General features: G+C 36.9%; 1 protein-coding gene across 1 annotated transcript in view; it reads right to left on the bottom strand.

The window, feature by feature from the left end:
* slc22a21 (solute carrier family 22 member 21) overlaps positions 1–22,226 on the bottom strand; it is a 28,894-nt gene extending 6,668 nt beyond the window's left edge. The window contains exons 1-10 of the mRNA XM_026919457.3: positions 22,026–22,226; positions 19,493–19,572; positions 11,408–11,763; positions 6,020–6,123; positions 4,378–4,532; positions 2,877–3,048; positions 2,027–2,168; positions 1,816–1,904; positions 1,079–1,293; positions 683–865 (exon numbers count right to left, since the gene is read on the bottom strand). Of these exons, the coding sequence (XP_026775258.3) occupies positions 683–865; positions 1,079–1,293; positions 1,816–1,904; positions 2,027–2,168; positions 2,877–3,048; positions 4,378–4,532; positions 6,020–6,123; positions 11,408–11,763; positions 19,493–19,572; positions 22,026–22,126 (1,597 nt within the window). The 5' untranslated portion in view covers positions 22,127–22,226. The remainder of the gene's footprint in view (positions 1–682; positions 866–1,078; positions 1,294–1,815; positions 1,905–2,026; positions 2,169–2,876; positions 3,049–4,377; positions 4,533–6,019; positions 6,124–11,407; positions 11,764–19,492; positions 19,573–22,025) is intronic.
* Positions 22,227–22,433: the final 207 nt, after the last annotated feature.

The raw sequence follows: 22,433 nt of genomic DNA, 5'->3' as shown, positions 1-22,433 counted from the left end.
TATAGTGGAATGAAATGTCGTGTCTCGCAGGACCACGGTGCTACATACAGGTTAAACATAAATATGAACATGGAGGTATAAGAAAAACAATTAAGTTGACTATACATACTTAACAAAAACTTTACAAAAACTATACAATATTACAATTAAAAATGGCTCTGTATGTAGTAGATACACTGTCTGAACCTACACTTTGCCTTTGTTTGTTAGAAATTAGATTTCATTCAGATTATTTGCTATAAAACAAGATCTTGGTGACCACTGATTATTTTACACTATCCCAATTTAGCATAAAAACATAACCACATAACTCTGCTATTTGCTGCTCCTCACCTGAGCGTGTGGCAGCACGATACCTGCTCCAATAGGCCTATATTAACGCTTGTTGCAGTTCCCATTTTTGACCACTAGGTGTAATATTAACGCTACAGAGCTAAATGGAGCAGTGAGCACACTGCCCCATGATTGCACATCATCTAGAAGAGCAAGCAAATCAGTGGAACATTGGCATATATCTGTCAAAAAGCAACATTTTATTAAATTATTGGTCCCTCGAAAGATGTTATTAGGATCTCAATGGTAAACTACACCATTGTTGTGAATGAGGATTCACCCACTGAAGCTCCACTGTAGCTCTGTCAGATAGAAATGTAGTGTGTGTATGTATATGTAGGCTACTCACCGAAGTAGGGGAAAAATGGAGAGATGGTGCTGCCAATCTTCGAGCACATGCTGCAGATTCCCATCCCCATCCCGCGCACCACTGTGGGGAACTGCTCCGCTGTCGAGATGTAGAGGACAGAGAAAGCTGCTGTGACCCCGAGCTTCCCCACCATGGCCAGCACCACTGTCAGACTGCCGTAATCTAGAGTGTAAAGACAGCCAGATTTCATCTCCAGTGGTAATGCAGATAGATTTATAGCACAACCTATAAGGTGTTGTTATGACAACGGAAACATTACAACTACTACATAAATAAAAGTCAGTGCAATTTACAGTTCTCCCAAATCGTGCACTCTAATTATTACAGTAGACTGCCACGGCCACTAGGAAAAATGGGTTGATCAAAGGTTCTCACCTGGAGGGACGGCCGGGATAAGCAGCAGGACGAGGCCACCGCTCAGCAGTGGACCTGTAATGAGCGCTCGCCTCGGCACCACCTTGATCAGGAGCCACGTCAGCACGTATGCCGCCACCTCGGTCAGTGCTGAGAACAGGCAGTTCAGATACGGGTCTCCGTTCATGTTAGGAGTGCTCAGACACAGGCCAAAGTAGCTGATGGTGATTGTGAACCTGAGAAAAACAAACAACATTCATTATGAGCAATTGCAGTTATAGTAGTAATAGTATGATAAATCAAGTCCTAAAATTAAATTAAATTAAATTAAATTAAATTAAATTAAATTAAATTAAATTAAATTAAATTAAATTAAATTAAATTAAATTAAATTAAATTAAATTAAATTAAATTAAATAATATTCTAGCCAATAGACATGTAGGGTGTACGACTTCTTCTAAGACCAATATACCTGTGAAAAATGTGCAAAAAAGGCAAAATAAAAATAATACATAGAACCAAAAGAACTACTCTCAATACAGAAATATTTTTTAAATCCATAAAAAATTAGTAAAAAGACTAAGTAGTAAAGGAAAGGAGTATTTTTACTATAATTATTTATATTTGCAGATTTTGATACTTAACAATTTCTTCGAAGGTCTTATAATTTTGTCGTAAAATAACTAACGTAATTGTCATTAATTATAAAATCAGGAAAACTTGTTTTAAACTATAATGGAATCAATGATGATTTTACCATACAACACTGTTCAACAGAGTTACACTCCTCATCTTTGGAGTCCTGATCAGGTCCATGTATGTGTAAGAGACATCAGAACTTTCGGACTTTAGACACACACACACACACACAAACACACACACACACACACACAGAAAATATATAATTAGCATCTTCACAAACATTAATCATAGCTGAACATTTTAGATCCTGACAATCCTGACTTTACCTCAGATATAATCAGTTGTGAATCCTTGAATATAACCTCAGGTGGAGTGATACCGTTTTTCCTCGCTGCTGCTCTGATGATGTCCTCTGCTTCCTGGACACGGCCTTTAGACAGCAGCCAGCGCGGAGACTCTGGAATAAACCTTACGATGAGGAAATAAGAGAGCAGATAACACACAAGACAGGGGGTAAAGTTGCAATGTTTCCATAAAACACTGTCTTTTCTATTAATTTTATGAGCATATGTATCCATAACAGAGCCCGATTTTAGAAAATGCACGTTCAGAAGCTGTAATATTTGATACTGCAGTCTGTCCAGGATTCACAAAAATCTGCAAATCAATTCCTCAACCCAAAACAACTTACTTCTATGAAATCCAGCACATAAATTATTAAGTAACCATTTAAGCCTATTCTGTCTACTGTACAGTGTAGGTATGTATATATATATATATACATATATATATATATATATATATATATTTTTTTTTTCTCATATTATTATTGTTTGTAATTTTTATAATTATATGTCTTGCTGTCTTATTGGTATGTGTGTTCTGGGAGCTTCATTCCAAGTCAAATTCCTTGTTTGTGTGAGCACACTTGGCAATAAAGCTCTTTCTGATTCTGATTAATTGGTAAGTAATTGACAATAATGAATTATTGGACCAATTAAGTAAATATGCAAAGTAATGGAAATCAGTGATTAAGGCAAGGTAATCAACTGTGAAAAATCTATGTAATTAATCACAGGGTCAGTTTTTTAAATGTTTTTAAGAGTTTCATGCACTAAATGGCAACCCAATCATAGGACCATGAGAAGTGCTGCAGTGGCACTGCTGTAGTCTTACCACCAGAGGGGGATGTAAAGTAGTGCAGGCAGGGACAGGGCTGTTAGCAGGATCCTCCAACTCCTCAAATAATAGGCAAATAGTGGAAGGAGAGCGTAACCCACTGCATAAAACACACACACACCCAGCACAGAAAAAGCCAGGCGCAAATTTTTCCCCAGCAGCTCCGAGCCTGAGAGAGAGAGAGAGAGAGAGAGAGAGAGACAAAAAAAAGAATCAGTCATAACAAGATGGAAACAAAGAGAAACTGGAAGAAAAAAAAAACAGGAAGAGACAGATACGGTTACATTTGACCTTGGATTCATCCACCTTGCTTTCAGAGCGGATTCACTCCCACAATATCAGTGTCTAGTTCCAAACTATCCTTTTTTAAAGGAGGTTTTTATGGGTACTGCTGAGTGCTGTAGCTTCTACAAGGTTTTTAAAAAATAGAAAAAAGGTTTTTGTAACTTCTTAAAGGTTTTTAAAAAATAATAATAATAAAAAAAAACTCTCTGTTGTAAGGTTACATATACATAAGGAACCTCCTCAAAGGAGACAGATTGAAGCAGCCTGGGCCAGGCAGGTTGGGTTTGTTAGGCTGGTCTCAAGAAATTATTGTCCCAGACTACTATGTGGTATGGTGCTGTGTAGAATCCAAACTTAACCCCTCACATCCACTCATGCTCCAGTCGTGGCTATACTGATTTCAATTGCAAATAATAAGTCTAATGAGAAAACAAAATTCCCTTTGAGGACACATGGGCTCATGGTGCTTGGACCCCTAGTAAGAAAACATCCCATCAAGGTCAAAGTAATGTTCTTACAAAACATACACATAAAAGTTATGCTATAGATCCTGTAGTGTGGCCCAGGCATTTTTTTCCCCCAAAAATGTAGGACTTAGTGAGATAGATAAGTTTTATCAGAATGTAATGTCAAATAGCTAATGTTGGTAATGTTGCTGTAATTTGTGCTAAAGGGAAAACTGTGTTAATTTCATTCATGGCTGAACTATCCCTATAAATCTTCATCAGTACCCCAGCTAATACGTTGCACATCTTATTTAAATAGCAAATTTGCACAATGTTGCCCTTACTCAAAATGTAGTCAATCAGCCAAGACACTGACGGTATCTGAAGTTTGCTTCTTTAGTTTTAGTTGTTGTAGAAGGTTGTAGCCGAATGATAACAAATTGCACTAATATAAAAAGTCATTCTGGTTGTCCAATGTTACAGTAATCTGCTACACTGTGAAGTCTTGTTCACGTTTCTAGATTACAATAAGTCACACTGTGTTCTAAACACAGCACGTCTGTGTGATATCGCTGAAGGACTGGACATGATTTGAGGAAAATACTGTGGATGAGATAGACTGGCAGGATTTGTAAGACTCATAGCTGCTGTGAAACATTTAGATAGCAAAGAACGCAAACCAAGCACGTCAACTCATCGACTATATTTGGGCTAAGGAGAAGTTGCTTAAAAAAAGTGAGTGATAACATGATTGGCTCTCCACCTGCCTAACACAAAGGCCGCCATGTAGTTGGAGTTCTGGCCGAAGCCAGTAAGACAGAAGAAAACGGCAAACATCTCCCAGCTGACTGAGACGACCTGGAGCAGACTGCACACCAGCTGAGTGGCCATGGTGGCAAACAGGACTGTCTTACGTCCAAACCTGCAGAGAGACAAAGACATAAACCTGCTCATGAATCTGCTTTGATTGCATTATATTTTTGGTCTCTCAAGGAATCTTAATAGAATAATGGAGTCAATTTAAATGCCTGAAGGACATATCACATCATCGTTACGCTCTAAAGCATGAGAAATAAATTTGAGAGATTGTTAAAGCTGACATGTTTTTGTTATTTGACCTGCTAAATTAGAAAATCCTTGTTGCTTCTCACATTGACAAATAAACTAATATGCACTGTACCATAATGCTGTTGGGTTCTTGATTCTGATTGGTTAGAAGGCTCTTTCTAACAGTCAAATGTAAGGCTGTAACTTTAAGTTTTCCGACACACAAAAGCCTTCAGGACTTTTTGGTAACATGACAAGCTGTGTTTTTTTTTTTTGTTTATTAACTTAAAGAAAGAGAAAAAAGAGAGGCTAGAGAGGGAAAACTGTTTATAGCTGTTACACCTGATAACAGGTACAAACTAATTTAACTAATAACTTCACGATGTACTGTTATTGGAAAATAATCAGCTTCAAGATGATAACAGTAACTCCTCTTTGAGGCATCACAAGCTCCTGTCATGATTAAGGAACAATCCTTAAACAAACAATAACTTAAACTCTATCCACTGCATCACTGCATGTGTGATTACCATAACAATCATTTCAACACATTTCAGGGTTAAATAAAGTGAATGTTTAACTAGGCCTAACTAGGCCTACGTCTTGGTAAAAGCATCACTGTCACATCTGCTAGCGACAATTCACCAACAGAGGGTCCCCTCCCTCGAATACTAAGGACTCTTCTTTAGTTATCACTCATTTCCTATTCACTGACTGTTTATGCTGCGTTCGACTTAACTTGGAAGTGGGAAGTCAGAACTCGGAATGATGTTGTTTTGACCTCAGTGCGTTTAAACTACAAAATGGGAAAAAAAACATGGCCACCTTCTTGTCTGTCTTTTGTTAGCCACAATCTAGTGAGCTAACTGTAATAAGTGGTGTATATTTACCTCCTCAAAACAACGATCTGTATAGTCAATGTTATCAATTTAACAAGCGAATATATCGGTATGTTGATTGAGCTAAAGCAAATACTAGTATATACAGCATAACTCATTTAAAAGCAAAGAAGTGCTACTTTGTATACTGGTGATGTTGTGAGCAGCCATGCTAATTTGATGTCACGTGCTGATCTCGGGGTTGAGGAGACTTCCTGACTTTCCAAGTAGAAATTCTGAGTTGCGAGGGTGTTTTTTCCGAGTTATGAGTTGAACAGTGCACTGCAGTGCATGGTACCTCATTGTGTTTGCGAAGCCTTGCCGATGTCATTGTCTGTGTCTGTGTCCGTGTCTGCCTAGCTTGTTGGACTACTCTTTTGTTTTGCCCTCTGGTTTTGGTAAACCGGATTCTCACGCATTTTCAGAGTCGTGTTTGTTATAATTACAACCTTAAAACGTTTTTATTTCTTATCTCTCTATGTACCTGTCAGACAATTCTCCAGATATGAATGACCCACTCAGCACTCCCACGAAGAAGATGGACAGCGTGAAGGGAACCTTCCAGGCATCTCCGCAAACCAGGTCCCACTGTGAGGGTAAACACAGATACATGCTCTCAGCCATTGAGTTTTACCAGATTATCTAAAGACAAATCTCATTCACATATTTTTATTCAGTAGATAGTAACCACTAGTCACTCCATCTAATCCCAAATGTGTATGCGGGACATAATTGGAGCCTGCAAATCATCAGTTTGACAATAAAATATAGACTGAATACCACAAAAAAATGATATCTGGGCAAGTGAAAATATCTTAGGCAACTTTATCTAATATTTCTGTTTATGAGAACTAGGCTTATTTCTCAGAAGCCTATTACTAGACATTTTTACTCATTTCAAGCTTGAAATTGTTTTCTATTAGCAGATAAAGTTGCTATTATAAGATTTGTTTTCTAGAAAAAAAGCTATATTATCAGCTTTACTAATGTAAATCACTGGGCAACTATAAAACATGTACAAGGAGCTTAAATTAGCTAATGACTTAGGCTAACAATTTAGCTACCTAGCACAATTGGTTGTTTTTACAAACAATGTGAAGGCAAAATGACAGTGGAAATTAGAGAAAACCCTTGGAAACATCAACATTTCCCTCAGATGTATTGGTGAATTACTTAGAAAAGGCTCAGTATGACTAAAATTACACTGTAATTACACTTAGCAGCGACGACAAAGCAAACCTCATTGGGTTCCACCATTTTAGAAATGTCAACTCTGAAAGCTATATACAAAGTCATGAACACTACAGTGACCCGCTGGTGTACAATCTTCTAGTAGAAATTTCTAATAAACAGTTTCTAATCGGCTTAGTTTACAGTCAGCTAGGTTACGTGTCCATGTTTATGTGACAGTATGTGCTTACTTATACAGAGTAATGAGCAAAACTGTATAATGTAGTGTACAAAAAAAATTACTACAATATGATTTTCCCTATAATGGGGTTCTGTGTAGTGCTTCTCATTCCCCAGTGTAAGGAATAGTGAGTTGAGGATCATTATGGGGATCTGTATTTTTTTAAACAATGCTGATATCAGGTAACTTCAATAAATAATAACTGATTTTTGGAAGGAAGCATTCTGTTTCCTGGGGTTGTGGTTTCCTGGTGTTGTGGTGTTCTTTAGGTCCACCATGTACATTATTTTCTGATATCAGGACATCTTCTTTGGTATTGTTTAGTATTTACTGATTGAGGGCAAAAAATGTGTCTGTTGTAACTAATAGTACCTAAGATAAGACAGGTATGTATGTGTTTCTGAGGTTGGAATGTCTGTGACATTTTTCTGTATGATATTGTGAGTGAGGCGGCATGCCTTCTGGCATGTCTAAAACAATGGAATGAATGTGAGGAAAGGAGCAGTGGAGCAGCAGCGGAAGTTCATCAAAACAGGCCTTTGTGCAAGCTTTACTTCTTGGCGCTCTCCCCTCCCTCCTGCTCGAAACTCTGTCATTGCGCACACCGAGTCTGTAGCCAACAGAATTTCACAAGTTGATTGTGAAACGATGCTGACAAGGTCACTGCACTACACAACATTTTCATATGAATACTAAAAATGCTGCAATAATAGCAACAGATAACTGCAGCAACTGAACACATTTCTTACACTGGGTCTACTGGAATTCTTGTTGAACATGTATTAACTTCTCACTTGCAATTATCAGCTTAAACCTGGTGTTAGTGATCTGCCTAACAAATAATTATACAGTTGTTTGTACAGATGGCTCAGTGGCAAAGGTTGCGTGATAGCGACTGAAAGGATGCCGGTGCATTGTACTGCCAGAGGGAGGCTTTTAATCCTCAACCATTCAACTGCATGCTTGCACTAATTCGCTTTGGGGGAAAGTGTCTTCCAAATTACTAAATGTAGCTGATATTTTGTGGAAATGGACATCAGTAGGTTCTTATAATTGATGCAATGCTGGGTATTGGTGAAGGTGAACCATACTGTAACAAACTCCCCCTCTTGGTGGGCACTATTTGGGCTTGTTTTTTTTTGTTCTGTTTTGCCAAGGGGCTTTTTTTAACCCCACTTCCTCCCCAATTTGGTCACATGCCAATTTCCGCATGCCAGTTCTCCACTCTGATAAGACAGCTACCAACTAGGGAGGGTGAAGACTAATTCACGTTTCCTCCAAGACACTTGAAGCCAGCCAACTGCATTTTTTCAAACTGCTGCTCGTACTGTATCACAGGGCATTCCAGATTTAGTCCCCATTTGCTGTTATAATAACCTTCACTATTCTGGGCAGGCTTTCCACTACATTTTGGAGCATGGCTGTGGGGATTTGTGATCATTCAGCCACAAGAGCATTAGTGAGATCAGACGCTGATGTTGGGTGAGGATGTCTGGGGTGCAGTCGGTGTTCCAGTTCATCCCAAAGGTGTTCAGTGGGGTTGTGGTCAGGGCTCTGTGCAGGACACTCGAGTTCTTCCACTCCAACCTTAAACACACCATTTCTTCATGGCGCTCACTTTGTTCACAGAGGCATTGTCATACTGGAACAGGTTTGGGCCTCTTAGTTCCAGTGAAGGGAAATCGTAATGCTACAGCATACAAAGACGTTCTATACAATTGTGTGCTTCAAACTTTGTGGAAATAGTTTGGGGAAGAACCACATATGGGTGTGATGGTCAGGTATCCACACACTTGGTCACATAATGTATTTTTATTAAAAACAATATTTGGACTTTACCATATACAGCACCACCCAGAATTGTTGGCACCCTTCATAAAAGATTGCATAAAATTAACATTACACAAACTAATTGAAATTTTACACTCAAACGATAGGTGAATCTATGTATCTTTTTTTCTAACAAAACATTCTTATTAGAACTACTTTTTTAAATATAGTGTTGTTTCTCAAATACACATGTGCCAAAATTATTATTATTATTAATATTATTACTTTAGAAAGACTATATTGAAAATACAGGCCCCAAAGTAGAAACTCAATGCAACAAAAGTGAATACACCTGTGATCACTGACACACAAGTTAGAAAACCTGTGATCACTGAAACAAAATTGAGTGCACCTGTGATTTCCAATGAGCCTAATTGCATGAACGTGGTTATAAAATGACCTGTGAAGCCTAGAACTTTCTCAAATTTGGATCTTAAGGCTGTGTCTATATGCATGTCTGCATCATGGCTCCACATGAAAAAGAACTGCCAGAGGAATTGAAAAACCTGATGTAAGACTTCACAAAGATGGAAAACGATACAGGAAGATCAGCGGCCAACTAAAAATCAGTCCAACACAGTTGCAGCAGTAATCAGGAAGTATAGAATGAGCCATAGTACCACTAGTCAGAGCCGCAGTGGCTGTCGTCCTAAAATGATGCCACGGAGGGTGTGCTACTTGCACAATCTCGCTCTTAAAACAGATGGGGAAGTGCTTCAGACTTGTCACGGGGGGTGTCAGTGGAAATGTGAGTTTCTCTGAGAGCTCAGACAGTGCGAAGGACACTGCATAATGTCTATCTCTACGAACGGCACCCAAGAAAAAACCCTTGCTTGCTCTTCGGCACAAAACTGCAAGATTAAACTTTGCTAAAGGACATGAAAAGAAGCCTGATGAATATTTGGAGAACATTCTTTGGTCAGATGAGACCAAGATAAATTTGTTCGGCTCATGATGACATTTATAGAGGGCACCATGAATGCCTGTGGATATACCAAAATACTGGCTGATGGGATGACTCCCAGGCTCCAGAAGCCTGAAGAATATTGGGAGCACATTCTTTGGTCAGATGAGACCAAGATAAATTTGTTCGGCTCAGATGGGGAACAGCATGTTTGGCGTGAACCTGGCCAGGACTACTGCAGTGAATGCATAGTCACAAGAGTGAAGCACAGAGGAGGGATGGCACATTTATAGATGGCACCATGAATGCCTGTGGATATACCAAAATACTGGCTGACAGGACGACTCCCAGTCTCCAGAACCTAGGCAAAAGAGGAATATTCCAGCATGATAACAATCCAAAGCACACTGCAAATATCACGCAAGGGCTTCTAAGGAAGAAAAAGGTGAAAACTATGACCTGGCCAAGTATGTTGCCTGACTTGAATCCAACAGAACACCTTTGGGGCATTTTAAAGAGAAAAGTAGAGCAACACAGAGCAGCTGAAAAAAAATTGTTTCTGAATTGTCTCCATGCTGAGGAGGATTGAGTGTCATCAAAAACAAAGGTGGGTATACGAAGTATTGAAAAAATAAAAGATCTGAATCTCTGTAAGGAAAGGTGTACTGACTTTTGTTGCACTGAGTGCCTACTGTGTATTTTTAATATAGTAAATCTAATTTTTTTTTTTTTTACATAAGAGCAAATACCCAACTGTTCAAATTAGAAGTAATGCAATTCCTGTAAGGTGATACAATTTTGAATCATTTGACATTTAAGTGATATTGCACACACACACACACGCACACACACACACACTCACTCAGCACTTTATTAGGGACAGTATACTAAAATTGGGTAGGGCCTCCCTTTGCTCTCGAAACAGCTTCATTTCTTTGTGGCATGGATTCCACAATTTGTTGGAAACATGCCTTTGACCAACATGTTGGTCCGTGTTGATCAGACGCATCCAGTCAGTTTGTAATTATTTTAAAATAATACTAATAATAATAATAATAATAATAATAATAAAATCCTTGTATGCATGTCCACACTTAGGGACTGTCAATTTAAGGCTGTTTTAAAAAAAAAAATAAAAAAAATCCCAAATTAAATAAAATGTTTTTTACCAGACTCCAATGAATGCCTTTTTTTAAAAAAAAAAATTAATTGAATTTTTTTTTTACCACAAAAAATCAGCTGCATCATGTAAATCTTAAACTGCAACAACTTTGTCAAGAATATTGTTATATTTTGGTCCAAAATGATAATTTAGACTTGAATATTATCAATTTATGTTTAGAAATACAGTGTTTTTTGTTTGTTTGTTTTAATATAGTACAAGATATTTAGGAAAAAAAAGTTTAAAAAAATCACACAATGTAATTTTAAGTCATTTAAAAAAGCATATAAAGAATCTGGATATGTTTTAATAATAATTTATGCTTGAAAGGGTTGAAAATAATTTACTTCAAATGATATCCACTATATCTCAGGAAAGCATATCGTGATATAATTCATCACGATATCCATATCATCATATCGCTCAGCTCTAGGCTGGAGGTCAAACTATTAAACAGTTGACACATATTTTACAAAAATAAATAAATAAATAAATAAATAAATTTTTTTTTTTTAAAAAAGTCTATCTATCTGTGTGTGTGTGTGTGAGTGTGTGCGTGTGTTACCTCAGTGACTACAGTGTTGTGGTAGCGCTCGGTGCTGTAGTCCCACCCGCTCACACACGGCTCGCTGCTGCCGTTCACGCGCTGCTCGCAGCCGCTGGTGGTGTCGCGTGCCGCGCTCTCCACTTCCGCCCGGCTCGCGTTAGCAGCGCTCCCGTTCAGGTGCGGCGACCTGCAGTGGAAGTCCGGCGTGTCGGCGAGGAAGACCATGGCCATGCCGGAGTATCCGTTCGGCACAATGCTGAGGCTGAGCAGGATGAAGATGCTGAGCTGAAAAGGCCCCCATTCTCCTAGAAACGCCGTCACTTCATCATAGTCCAGAGATGCCATGACTCTCTGAACAGCAGGAGTGCTGGAGGCTGAAGGTGAGCAGGACTGTATTAATGAATAACCTATACAGCTGGAGGGGTTTATTAACAACAACAATGACTTCTACATACTGTTACTGTGCTAACGTCCTTTGCATAAATCTACAGTTTTGTCTCCTGAGCTGTCCCTGTTTCTTACACAGCATTTTGTTTATTTCTCAACAATAAACCCCAGTCAACTGATGTCACAGTAAACAACAGCAGAGCAAACATTTTACCATTAATACACCTTTATTAAATCTGACCATTATATAGTACATTATAGACCTGAGATGTCTGATAGACCAGTGCTGTATTTATTTAAAATTTACTTGTATTGAACTGAAATCTAGGTGGGAAAAAACCCCATGTTACTTACTGTCATTAATATGAAAGTGTGCACGTGAACTTCCGTCGTAGCTACATTTTAACTGAACCAGTGGAGCGGCAGCTTTTCTCCCCTGACCTCTTAGTGGTTACCGTAAAACCCCTTGTACACACACACACACACTTTAATTACTATCGAAGACTTATTATTATTATTATTATTATTATTATTATTATTGTTGTTGTTGTTGTTGTTGTTGTTATTATTATTATTATTATTTGCAGAGCATTTTCTTTATTTTTTTCCCTTGTATTTTGATTTCAAATTAAAGAACAACAGAGTAGGGATACCTACTAATACATTACCACTGATACATTTTATACATTACTGTAAAGAGAATAATAACCCTGCTGAAAAAACAGTAGAAACCCTGAGAGAATTTGTAATGGTTTTAATGGTTATAATGGGAATTGTATTGGTTTTAAGGGAAACTTTAATGGTCCCTGTGGGTCTCTGTTGGGAATTTGTTGCCTTCTATTGATGGCATGTTATGTCTAGTGGATACCATTAAGGACCAGTAATGGTAATGGTTTTAATGGTTAGTTGATGGTTTGTAATGGTATTTGTAGTGGAAACCACTAGAATTTCTGTGATGGTTTTTATTGTTTTTTTCAGCAGGGAGGAAAAAGACAGTTTTCTAAAAAGAACAAAAGATGTTACTTGTAGTAATTAATAAGAAAGTGTTTACATGATATTTAAGACTGATGAGCGTTGGTTGATTACCGTAAATCACTGTATATACGCACACTCCAGGGTCTACCATGATCATTACAACAGTGGTTACCAAACTGGGGTTGTGACTCCACTTTTGGTTGCTTGATTTACAAATGGAGTTGTGAGAGAAACTCACAATCTCCTCTTTTATTTCAGCCTTTTAAAATAATGGACAAATTTCCCTGTCCATCTACCTACGCTAAACAAAAGCGCTGTGTGTCAAATCGCATACTAATGTACTATTCTAAACCTTTTCTGAGCACTAATACTTACTTTTTTATTTTTCTAGATTAGTAAAGACTTTTGACTATAAGGTCAGAGGGCTGCAGCCCATGTCAACAATCACAGCAATCACAATCATACATATTGCTGAGATAAATAAATGAAGTATGCAAAGATTCTCTATTGTTTATTTGCATAAAATGTTAAAATCACCTTGAAGTATATTATAGTCTTATTCACTTATTTTTCTTTAAAATGCATATTTGTGAATTGAGACATATAATTACACATGATTTTCTGTTATTAATCAAAATCACAAGCACCACTTAATGTGGAGACAGATGTGTAAAGGAATCCTTCCTGACCTTAAAAATAGAGAAACAATAGACCTTTATGAACCGTTATAACAGATTACAACAGAATGAAATAACAGCATCATTTTGAAATAAGCATGTCATTATGAATAAAGGTGACATTATGAAAATGTGCCATTATGAAATAAATATATCATTATAAAATAAATGTGACATTATGAAATGTGCCATTATGAAATAAATGTGTCATTATGAAATAAATGTAACATTATGAAATGTGTTGTTATGAAATAAATGCGACATTATGAAGTGTCATGAAATATGGTAAATGTCATTGTAAAATAAATGTGTCATCATGAAAGTTTTCAAATTTTCAAAAAATCTTTTGAAAATTTGAATAAAAGCTAACTGAAATGTGACAATGTTATTGTAAAATGAAATGATGAAATGTTTTATAATAATGAGCAGCATTTTTTATTGAATTATTTCACAATATATTGAATCATTTATATATTTATTTCTGTATTTACAAATTTTTAATATGCAGTTAGGTCCGGAAGTTTTTGGACAATGACAGAGTTTTTGTGATTTTGCCTTTATACACCAACAAAATGGATTTGAAATAAAACAATCAATATGTGATCAAAGTGTAGACTTTCAGCTTTATTTTAAGAGGTTCCACAAAAATATGGCATTTACCATTTAGGAATTACAGCCATTTTCAACAAAGTACCTCCATTTTCAGGGGCTCAAAGGTACAAAGTGACATAATTGTAAATATAACCATAATTTTAATACTTGGATGAAAATCCTTTGCAATCAATGACTGTCTGAAGTCTGGAGCCCATGTTCTCAAAACTCAAATTCTGAGTTTCCTCCCTGGAGATGCTTTGCCAGGCCTTCACTGCAGCCACCTTCAGTTGCTGTTTGTTTGTGGGTCTTTCTGCCTTCAGTCTTGTCTTCAGTAAGTGAAAAGCATGCTCTATTGGGTTGACATCAGGTGACTAACTTGGCCATTGAAGAATATTCCATTTCTTTGCTTTCAAAAAGTCTTGAGTTGCTTTCGCAATTATGTTTAGGGTCATTATCCACGTGCACTGTGAAGCGGCGTCCTATCAGTTTTGTAGCATTTGGCTGAATGTAAGCAGAGAGTATAGCCCTATACACCTCAGAATTCATCTTGCTACTTCTGTCAGCAGTCACATCATCAATAAACACCAGTGAGCCCATTCCATTGGCTGCCATACATGCCCATGCCATAACACTGCCTCCACCATATTTGACACATGATGTGGTATACTTTGGATCATGAGCTGTTCCTTTCTTTCACCATACTTTTCTCTTCCCATCATTCTGGTACAAGTTAGTCTTGGTTTCATCAGTCCAAAGAATCTTATTCCAGAACATGGAAGGCTTTTTTAGATGTTTTCTGGCAAAGTCTAATCTGGCTTTCCTGTTCTTGAATGTTACCAGTGGTTTGCACCTTGTTGTAAACCCTCTGTATTTACATTCATGAAGGCGTCTCTTGATTGTAGATTTTGACAATGATACGCCTACCTTCTCCAGAGTATTCTTGACTTCTGTTGATGTTGTGAAGGGGTTTTTCTTCACCAAGGAAAGGATTCTGCGATCATCCACTTTAGTTGTCTTCCGTGGTCTTCCAGGCCTTTTGGTGTTGCTGAGCTCACCAGTGCATTCCTTCTTTTTAAGAATGTACTAAATTGTTGATTTGGCCACTCTTAAAGCTTTTTCTATCTCACTGATAGGTCTCTTTTGTTTTTTCATCCTAATGATGGCCTCCTTCACTTGCATTGAGATCTCCTTGGACTTCATATTGGTAGCTCCAGTCGAACAGCTGCCAAATGCCAAATCAATACGTGATATCAACTCCAGACCTTTCATCTGCTTCATTTGTCTTGACGTAACGAGGGAATGGACCGCACCTGGTCAATTAACTTCTTGTCAGTCAATTGTCCAAATACCTTTGAGCCCCAGAAAATGGAAGTACTTTGCTTAAAATGGCTGTAATCCCTAAATGGTAAATGCCATATTTTTGTGGAACCTCTTAAAATAAATCTGAAAGTCTACACTTCGATCACAACTTGATTGTTTTATTTCAAATCCATTGTGGTGGTGTATAAAGGCAAAATCACAAAAACTCTGTCATTGTCCAAATACTTCCGGACCTAACTGTATATCATAGGTATAATTATTTATTTAATTTCGACTGAAATGACATTCGATAAATCTTCATCTCAGTGATTGTTTATAGCTGCTATAACCTAAGTGATAACAGGAACTAACTTGTTTCTTAGACGTTCCACAATGCAATGTAAGTATTCATGAATAAAGAAAAATAAATGAATAAGACTATAATATACTTCAGTGTGGTACCAGTAACTCCTCTTCACATCGGGCCGCATCACACCATCCTGCCATTGATTATGACAGTACATTTTGTTGTGTTTTATTCCTTACATATTGGGTGTTGAACAGAAATGACAAACAGAAATGGTAAGTGTGATTTTACACATTAGACCTGATCAGTGAGGATGTTTAAGGTCAACAAAGTTATCATTATGATTCCTTCATACCCTCCCCAGAAGTCAAATGAATGCATCCTAAAGTTTGTTTAATCAATTTTATTGGTTACCAGTGGCAATGGTGAGAAACAGGATTAACCAGTCAGGAGTAAGCATTGTTCCTATTTCTCTTTAAAAGCTAATAGTTAGCTAGTTACACTCTGAGCTCGATGTGACAGCCTATAAAGTACCAGAGGCTTACTGCAGAAGGATAAAAAAATCTGGTCTTATAAGACAAAATGTATTTTCACCCTATTACTAGCACGTTCTTGTAATCATTTTCACTAGAACTGTAATAAATATATTTTATTTCCTATACCTATTAATGTTATTAATAGAACAAGATTGGTTGATTGTTGATCTTGCCTTAAATAATTAAAGGATAAATCCTGAATATCGCCACTGTCTGGCATCCGCCCAAAGTGCTTGAGCATGTCACACTTATTAATGTAATTTTACAGATCATAGTTATTTTATATTTAGCATATTTGCTCACACACCATATTTCCTCCACCAGTCCATCAAGCCGTGGCTTACTGACTGCCAGTGAACCTTCTCCTTGACCTAGGAGTTATAGCTACAGTTAAAATTATATTGACTCCGATCCTGTTTATTGATATCATAATAGCTAACTATTAACTACAATTTCTAGACTATCTGATATAAAAGTGACTTATGCTTCCCAATGCTAGAGACTGAGGGAAAGACTTTGGCTCAAGATGTGGATATATGCTAGAAATATATTGTCATAAACTAGAAAATACTATTTAATATATTTACTAAAATATTGTAACATTAGTGTTGTAACATCTGGAGATCTGGAGCGTCAAAGTTTTGACCTCACAGTGAGCAAAATGATAAAGAACTGTAATGCATAACAGTTATGTAACATTTATAACATTTACTTGCCTATGCTCAGTCTTAGAAAATTGTAAAGTTTTTAAAGCTGGGGGCAGTCGCGGCCTAATGGATAGAGAGTCGGACTTGCAACCCGAAGGTGAAACTGAAGGTTGTGGGTTCGAGTCTCAGGTCCGGCAGGGATTGTAGGTGGGGAATGACCAGCACTCTCTCCCACCCTCAATACCACGACTGAGGTGAGACCCTTGAGCAAGGCACCGAAACCCCAAACTGCTCCCCGGGCACTGCAGAAAAAAAGGCTGCTCACTGCTCCGGGTGTGTGTGTGTTCACTACTGTGTGTGTGCACTTGGATGGGTTAAATGCAGAGCACAAATTCCTAGTATGGGTCACCACACTTGGCCATAAGTCACTTCACTTCACTTTTAAACAGACTATTATTTTGTACTGTAAGTGCAAATACATTTTCGTAAGGCGTAATGAGAATCTATGTGGCTGTTTCTCATTATGCAATCACTCAACCTCAATAAATCACTAATAAAAGGTAATAAACTCAACAGAGAATGTCGGAGTAAGCCACTTACAACCATGGTGAGCAGAAAAGCATCTCAGAACTCACAACACCTAGAACATTAAGGGGGATGAGTTACAATAGCAGAAACTTCATCGGGTTCCACTTCTGTCAGACAAAAACAGGAATCTGAGGCTAGAACCAGCACAGGCTCACACAAACTGGACAGCCGAGGATTGGAAAAACGTCTCCCGGTCTGATGAATCTAGATTTCTGCAGCGACATGCAGATGGTAGGGTAACAATTTGGCATCAACAGCATAAATTCCCATGAACCCAACTTGTCTTGTAAAAACAGTTCAGGCTGCTGGTGGTAGTGTAATGGTGCAGGGAATGCTTTCTTGCCACACTTTGTGCCCCTTAATAACAATCAAGCTTCGTTTATATTGTATGTCACAGCCTATTTGAGTATTGTTGCTGACTATGCATATCCCTTTTAGGCCACAATTCTTATGATGACTACCCCCTGCATGATAATGCACCATGTCGCAAAGCACAACTCGTCTCAAACTGTTTCCATAAACATGACAATGAGTTCAGTGCACTTCAATGGCCTTCCTTCATAAGATCTGAATAAGGGGTGTGGTAGTCCGGCTTGTTTGCGTCATAGATGTGCATCTGACAAATCTGCAGCAATTATGTGATGTAATCATGTTGATATAAACCAGAATCTCAAAGGAAAGTTTCCAACACCTTGTAGAATTTACGCCACTGTATTTACTATCATAAATTTAGTATCATACAGTGTATGGTGAATAAAGAGACTGGTCAAAATGGGAAAATTGTCAGTGTGTGCTGCATTTTTTTTTTCCCGAGAAGCAATACCAGCACACCAGGTAAATGGGTTGTGGCGTGTAAGGTTGTGGATGTTTCCAGTTAGCTTAATTTTTCAGATTGCTTGATGAAAATAAATAAATAAATAAATAAATAAATAAAAGCTTAGGTGCTTCTACACCTTTTTCCCTGTTTAATGATAAAGTACTGCCACGCTGAGAACATTATTATTCGACCTAGACAACTTTACGGTCTCGTCAATGTGGATTTAGTGGTGTTTGTGTAAGTTATATGGTTGGATGCATGTTTTGTGAGGACTTTTGAAGAGAAGGATAAAGATTGTGAAAAGAGATGACTAGTGTTTGTATAAATTAGACTTGCAGTTGACTCAGTTGACTCAGTTCTCTCAGTTCTCACGTATTGGATAAGCTTAGAAGTCCTGCTGAGTTCATAGCAGCTGTAGACAGTTTAGTCTTTTACTACTACCTTTTTAACTGCTACCTGAAGATAGTTGTAATTGTGTGTGATGAACACTTTTTTTACTGTTTACTTAGTGGTCATCCAGTTAATTGTTATCCAGGGAGCTGTGCGTTATCAGTCATTTTGTTGCATCAGATTGGCTTCCAACAAATTCTTCAATTCACCCACCAATAATGATTTACTCATTAACAAAAAGCTTACTTTCCTGGATTAAATAATGGTCACACCACATGCAAGAATGTGGTACATCCTTTTTGCTGAAAAAACACGTGGTGTGTGTTTTTTTCAGCAAAAGTCTTCAGTAAAAGTCTATACTGGTGTAAATGTATATTTATATGTACATGTACACTTTGTTTCTTCTGTTAAACTGTAAATTTGTGCTGTCTTGTCTGTATATGTGATTGTTATTTGTAACAGAAAATCATGTGTAATTATATGTCTCCAGTCACAAATATGCATTTTAAAGTCTTTGGTTGTTCTGCCAAAAAACATGGACGGACACACACACACACACACACACACACACATACACACAGCCTTTCAGTTAAATTTGTTTATGGCCTGTTCTTGGCCTGTTGCCTGATACTGTCTTGGTTCATCAAGTTATTTCAAGGGCTACAGTCCTTGTTTAATTATTACTTAATTTCCCAATTCATTTGTCAGAATTTGGCCCCTGGGCTCCTGAATCAGTGACATTGAGGCTTGCTACTGCTGGTGTGTTTCATAAGTACTTTCCTTGCAACAGTTTCCTCTACATTTAACTCCTTCAGACATGCATTAGGAAATAATGGTCAATGAACTGTATTGTATTTTCTATATAGCAAACATGCTATACACTCACTTAGTTTCAGTAAGCGCTTCATCCTGGTCACGTTCACGCTGGATCCGGATCCTATCCCAGGAACACTGTGGGAATACACCCTAGATGGGATAGCAATCCATCACAGATATAAAAGTGATTATTTCATAAAATTACATCTAAGAGCTCTACTTTCATCTTGATCCTCAGGTTCTCTATCCAGACTTTTACTCGCTCTGATGTTGCCACAGCCAATTACCTCATGTCTAAAGCAATGGTGTGTAGGTTTATTTGGAGGAAAAAAAAAAAAAAAATTCAGAGTCAGAGCTGTTAGGGATGTCGAGTTGGAACTGGTGGCACACATGCGTAATATGCCAGCTCAGTTACATCAAACATCATCACGCCCTAATTGTAGGCACAAAAGAAGTCAGACTACGGAGTGACAGGCAAAAGCCAACAGCCAATCAGGGAAGAGGGAGTGAGAGACTAAAGAAATAGGAGTCAGAGTGAGAGTCTGTATTATACTATAAGAGGAGAAAAAATTCTGTTGGGAATCTGGTGGGAAGCTAGTGAATTAGTTTAGATTAGACCAGATTAGATTCAAATTTATTGTCATTATGCAGAGTTGAAATGCAGGTAACTTCTAACCAGAAGTGCAAATAGCAATATGTCTCGCAATATATATATATATATATATATATATATATATATATATATATATATATATATATATAATTTAAAAAAAGTGCAAGAGTATGAAATAGAGAAAGTAGAGACCAGTTCAGTGCAAATGACAAGGTGTACAAATACAGAAGGTGCATTGTACAGAGAAATGAGGGATATATATGTCCGGTGAACGTTAGGTGACCATACTGAAAGCCTCGTGTAGTAATTAGTCAGTAATGTCCAAGGAGGCAAGTTGAGAATGATAGTCTGATTTATTATCAGTGTGGAGTTTGTATCATCACCCAGTTGTGAAGTTGTTAAGGTAGAGAACTGAGAATAATCAGTTGGTAACTAATGCGAGGCGTTTGTGAGTTTCGTTGTATTATATTTCAAACTCATTTATTTTGGGCGAATGTGATGTCTGGAGTATCAGCTTGTCTGTGTGTATATTTTTGTGCTTTTGGTAGTGTGCATATACTGTCAAGCTCTGATAGGATAGAATGGATTACAAATGTGCAGATTTAAACAAAACACAGATTGGCTACTAAAAATACACACATCGGAAGCGAACAGAGGTGATGGTTTTGTTCTCTAAAAATAACTAAATAACTAACTAGAGATTGTGATGCAAAGCATTAGAGATTTTTATAACAGATTGTAATTTTTTTCATGTCACATAATTTTGCATAACCTTTTACATACTAGTTTTATATTCTACATTTCCATATTTTGTATTTGTTTCACTTACCCTATAAATTTATCAGTGATGTACAACTAGTTACTTCTTTTAGGCCTTCGACTATGTTAATTAGGATGGATTTGACTTTTAAATAAAAGGATTTGTTTAGTATTCAAATGACAGTTTAATATTTGCAAGGGATCATTCTCAGGTGGAAACATTTGGAAACCTTCCCAGAGGATGAGGGTAATGAACCATCACTACAGTGCCAAACAAAAATGACCATCATGGACTTTGTACCTACATTTCAGCATGTAGTTTTCAATAAAAAAAATAAATTCAACATTCAGTTTTAGTGTTTTATCTCATTATATAGATTATCTCAATTGTGCAGTCATTTATTGAGATTCATGAATAGCTGTAACTTTAATACTGAGGAATGCCATCGCAGAAAAAAGTAATAGCTACCATTAAAGTGCCTTTTTTCTTTAAACCAAGGTCTTTTTATTGTCTTTTTTTTAATCATACGGAGAAACATGAATAACAAAAAAAAAAAGAAAAACCCTTGCTAAAATATAACCACAGCAAAATGCATATTTTAAAATTTTCAAAATATTTTAAATTTTAAAATATGTAAAAATTCTACATTCTCTTCCAAATGCAAGTTTCTCAAAAATGAAAAGTCAGAGTCCATCTTTTCTATGTTTGCTAAAACAGGCCGCCACGTAGTACAGAATTTAGCACTACATCTGACTATAAAGTATCAAATTTTTTCAAGAGTCACATAATGCATAATTTAAAATAAAAAAAAAAAAAAAGATTTCTCATACAAATAGTGTTAAAAGCTTTTATACCACAGTGCCGTTGATACTTACCTGATTGGTCAGAAGGTGTTTATCAGTTTTCAGTAATGACTCTCGATATCTGCTATAACTTAAATAATAACAGGAACTAACTTGTTCCACAACATTAAACATAGCTATAAACTGATAAAGTGTATGATATGTCTTTCTTTAATAAAGAAAAAAAAATTCTGATCTATGAGTGGTCATAGACTTCTTTTTGAAATATTTTTGAAATATTTAAAGAGAAATTCATGTTATATTGTGTTATATTCATTCAGCGGAAGGAATAAATGAATGTAGTTCTATACAAATGTTGTTTTTAGTAGATAATCCATTTTCATGAGTTAAATTAAACAAATAATAATAATAATAATAAGAAACTTACCATACAAAATGAACTTTTGCTGTTGCCTTTGAACTGTGCATGCAGTTGAAATTTCCCACAGTTAGAGAGAATCGTAGCTTTGCAAAGGAAACGTTTAACATGCTACAAACTTTCACATGGTTTAACTGCACAGAGGATATTTTGGATATTTAGCAGTGAGAAAAAAGCCGGGGTTTTTTTAAACCCTGGTAAGCAGCCATGGTGTGAGTGAGATAAAAACGGCCTGGCAGATGACACAGTGGTAATATTCTGTTATCAGGAAAAAATTTTGGGCGTGTTGTTTTACTTACATATTTTACAAATTTCTACTGCATACACTAAAACACACACCTCCTCCTCATGCTTCTTTTTCTAAACATCATGTTAGTGAGTAGATTTCACTTTTTCCCCACTTAACATCATACAAAA

The sequence above is a fragment of the Pangasianodon hypophthalmus genome, chromosome 9 (assembly GCF_027358585.1).
Source record: "Pangasianodon hypophthalmus isolate fPanHyp1 chromosome 9, fPanHyp1.pri, whole genome shotgun sequence".
Lineage (NCBI taxonomy): Eukaryota > Metazoa > Chordata > Actinopteri > Siluriformes > Pangasiidae > Pangasianodon > Pangasianodon hypophthalmus.
This window is presented reverse-complemented; position numbering and strand designations above follow the sequence as displayed.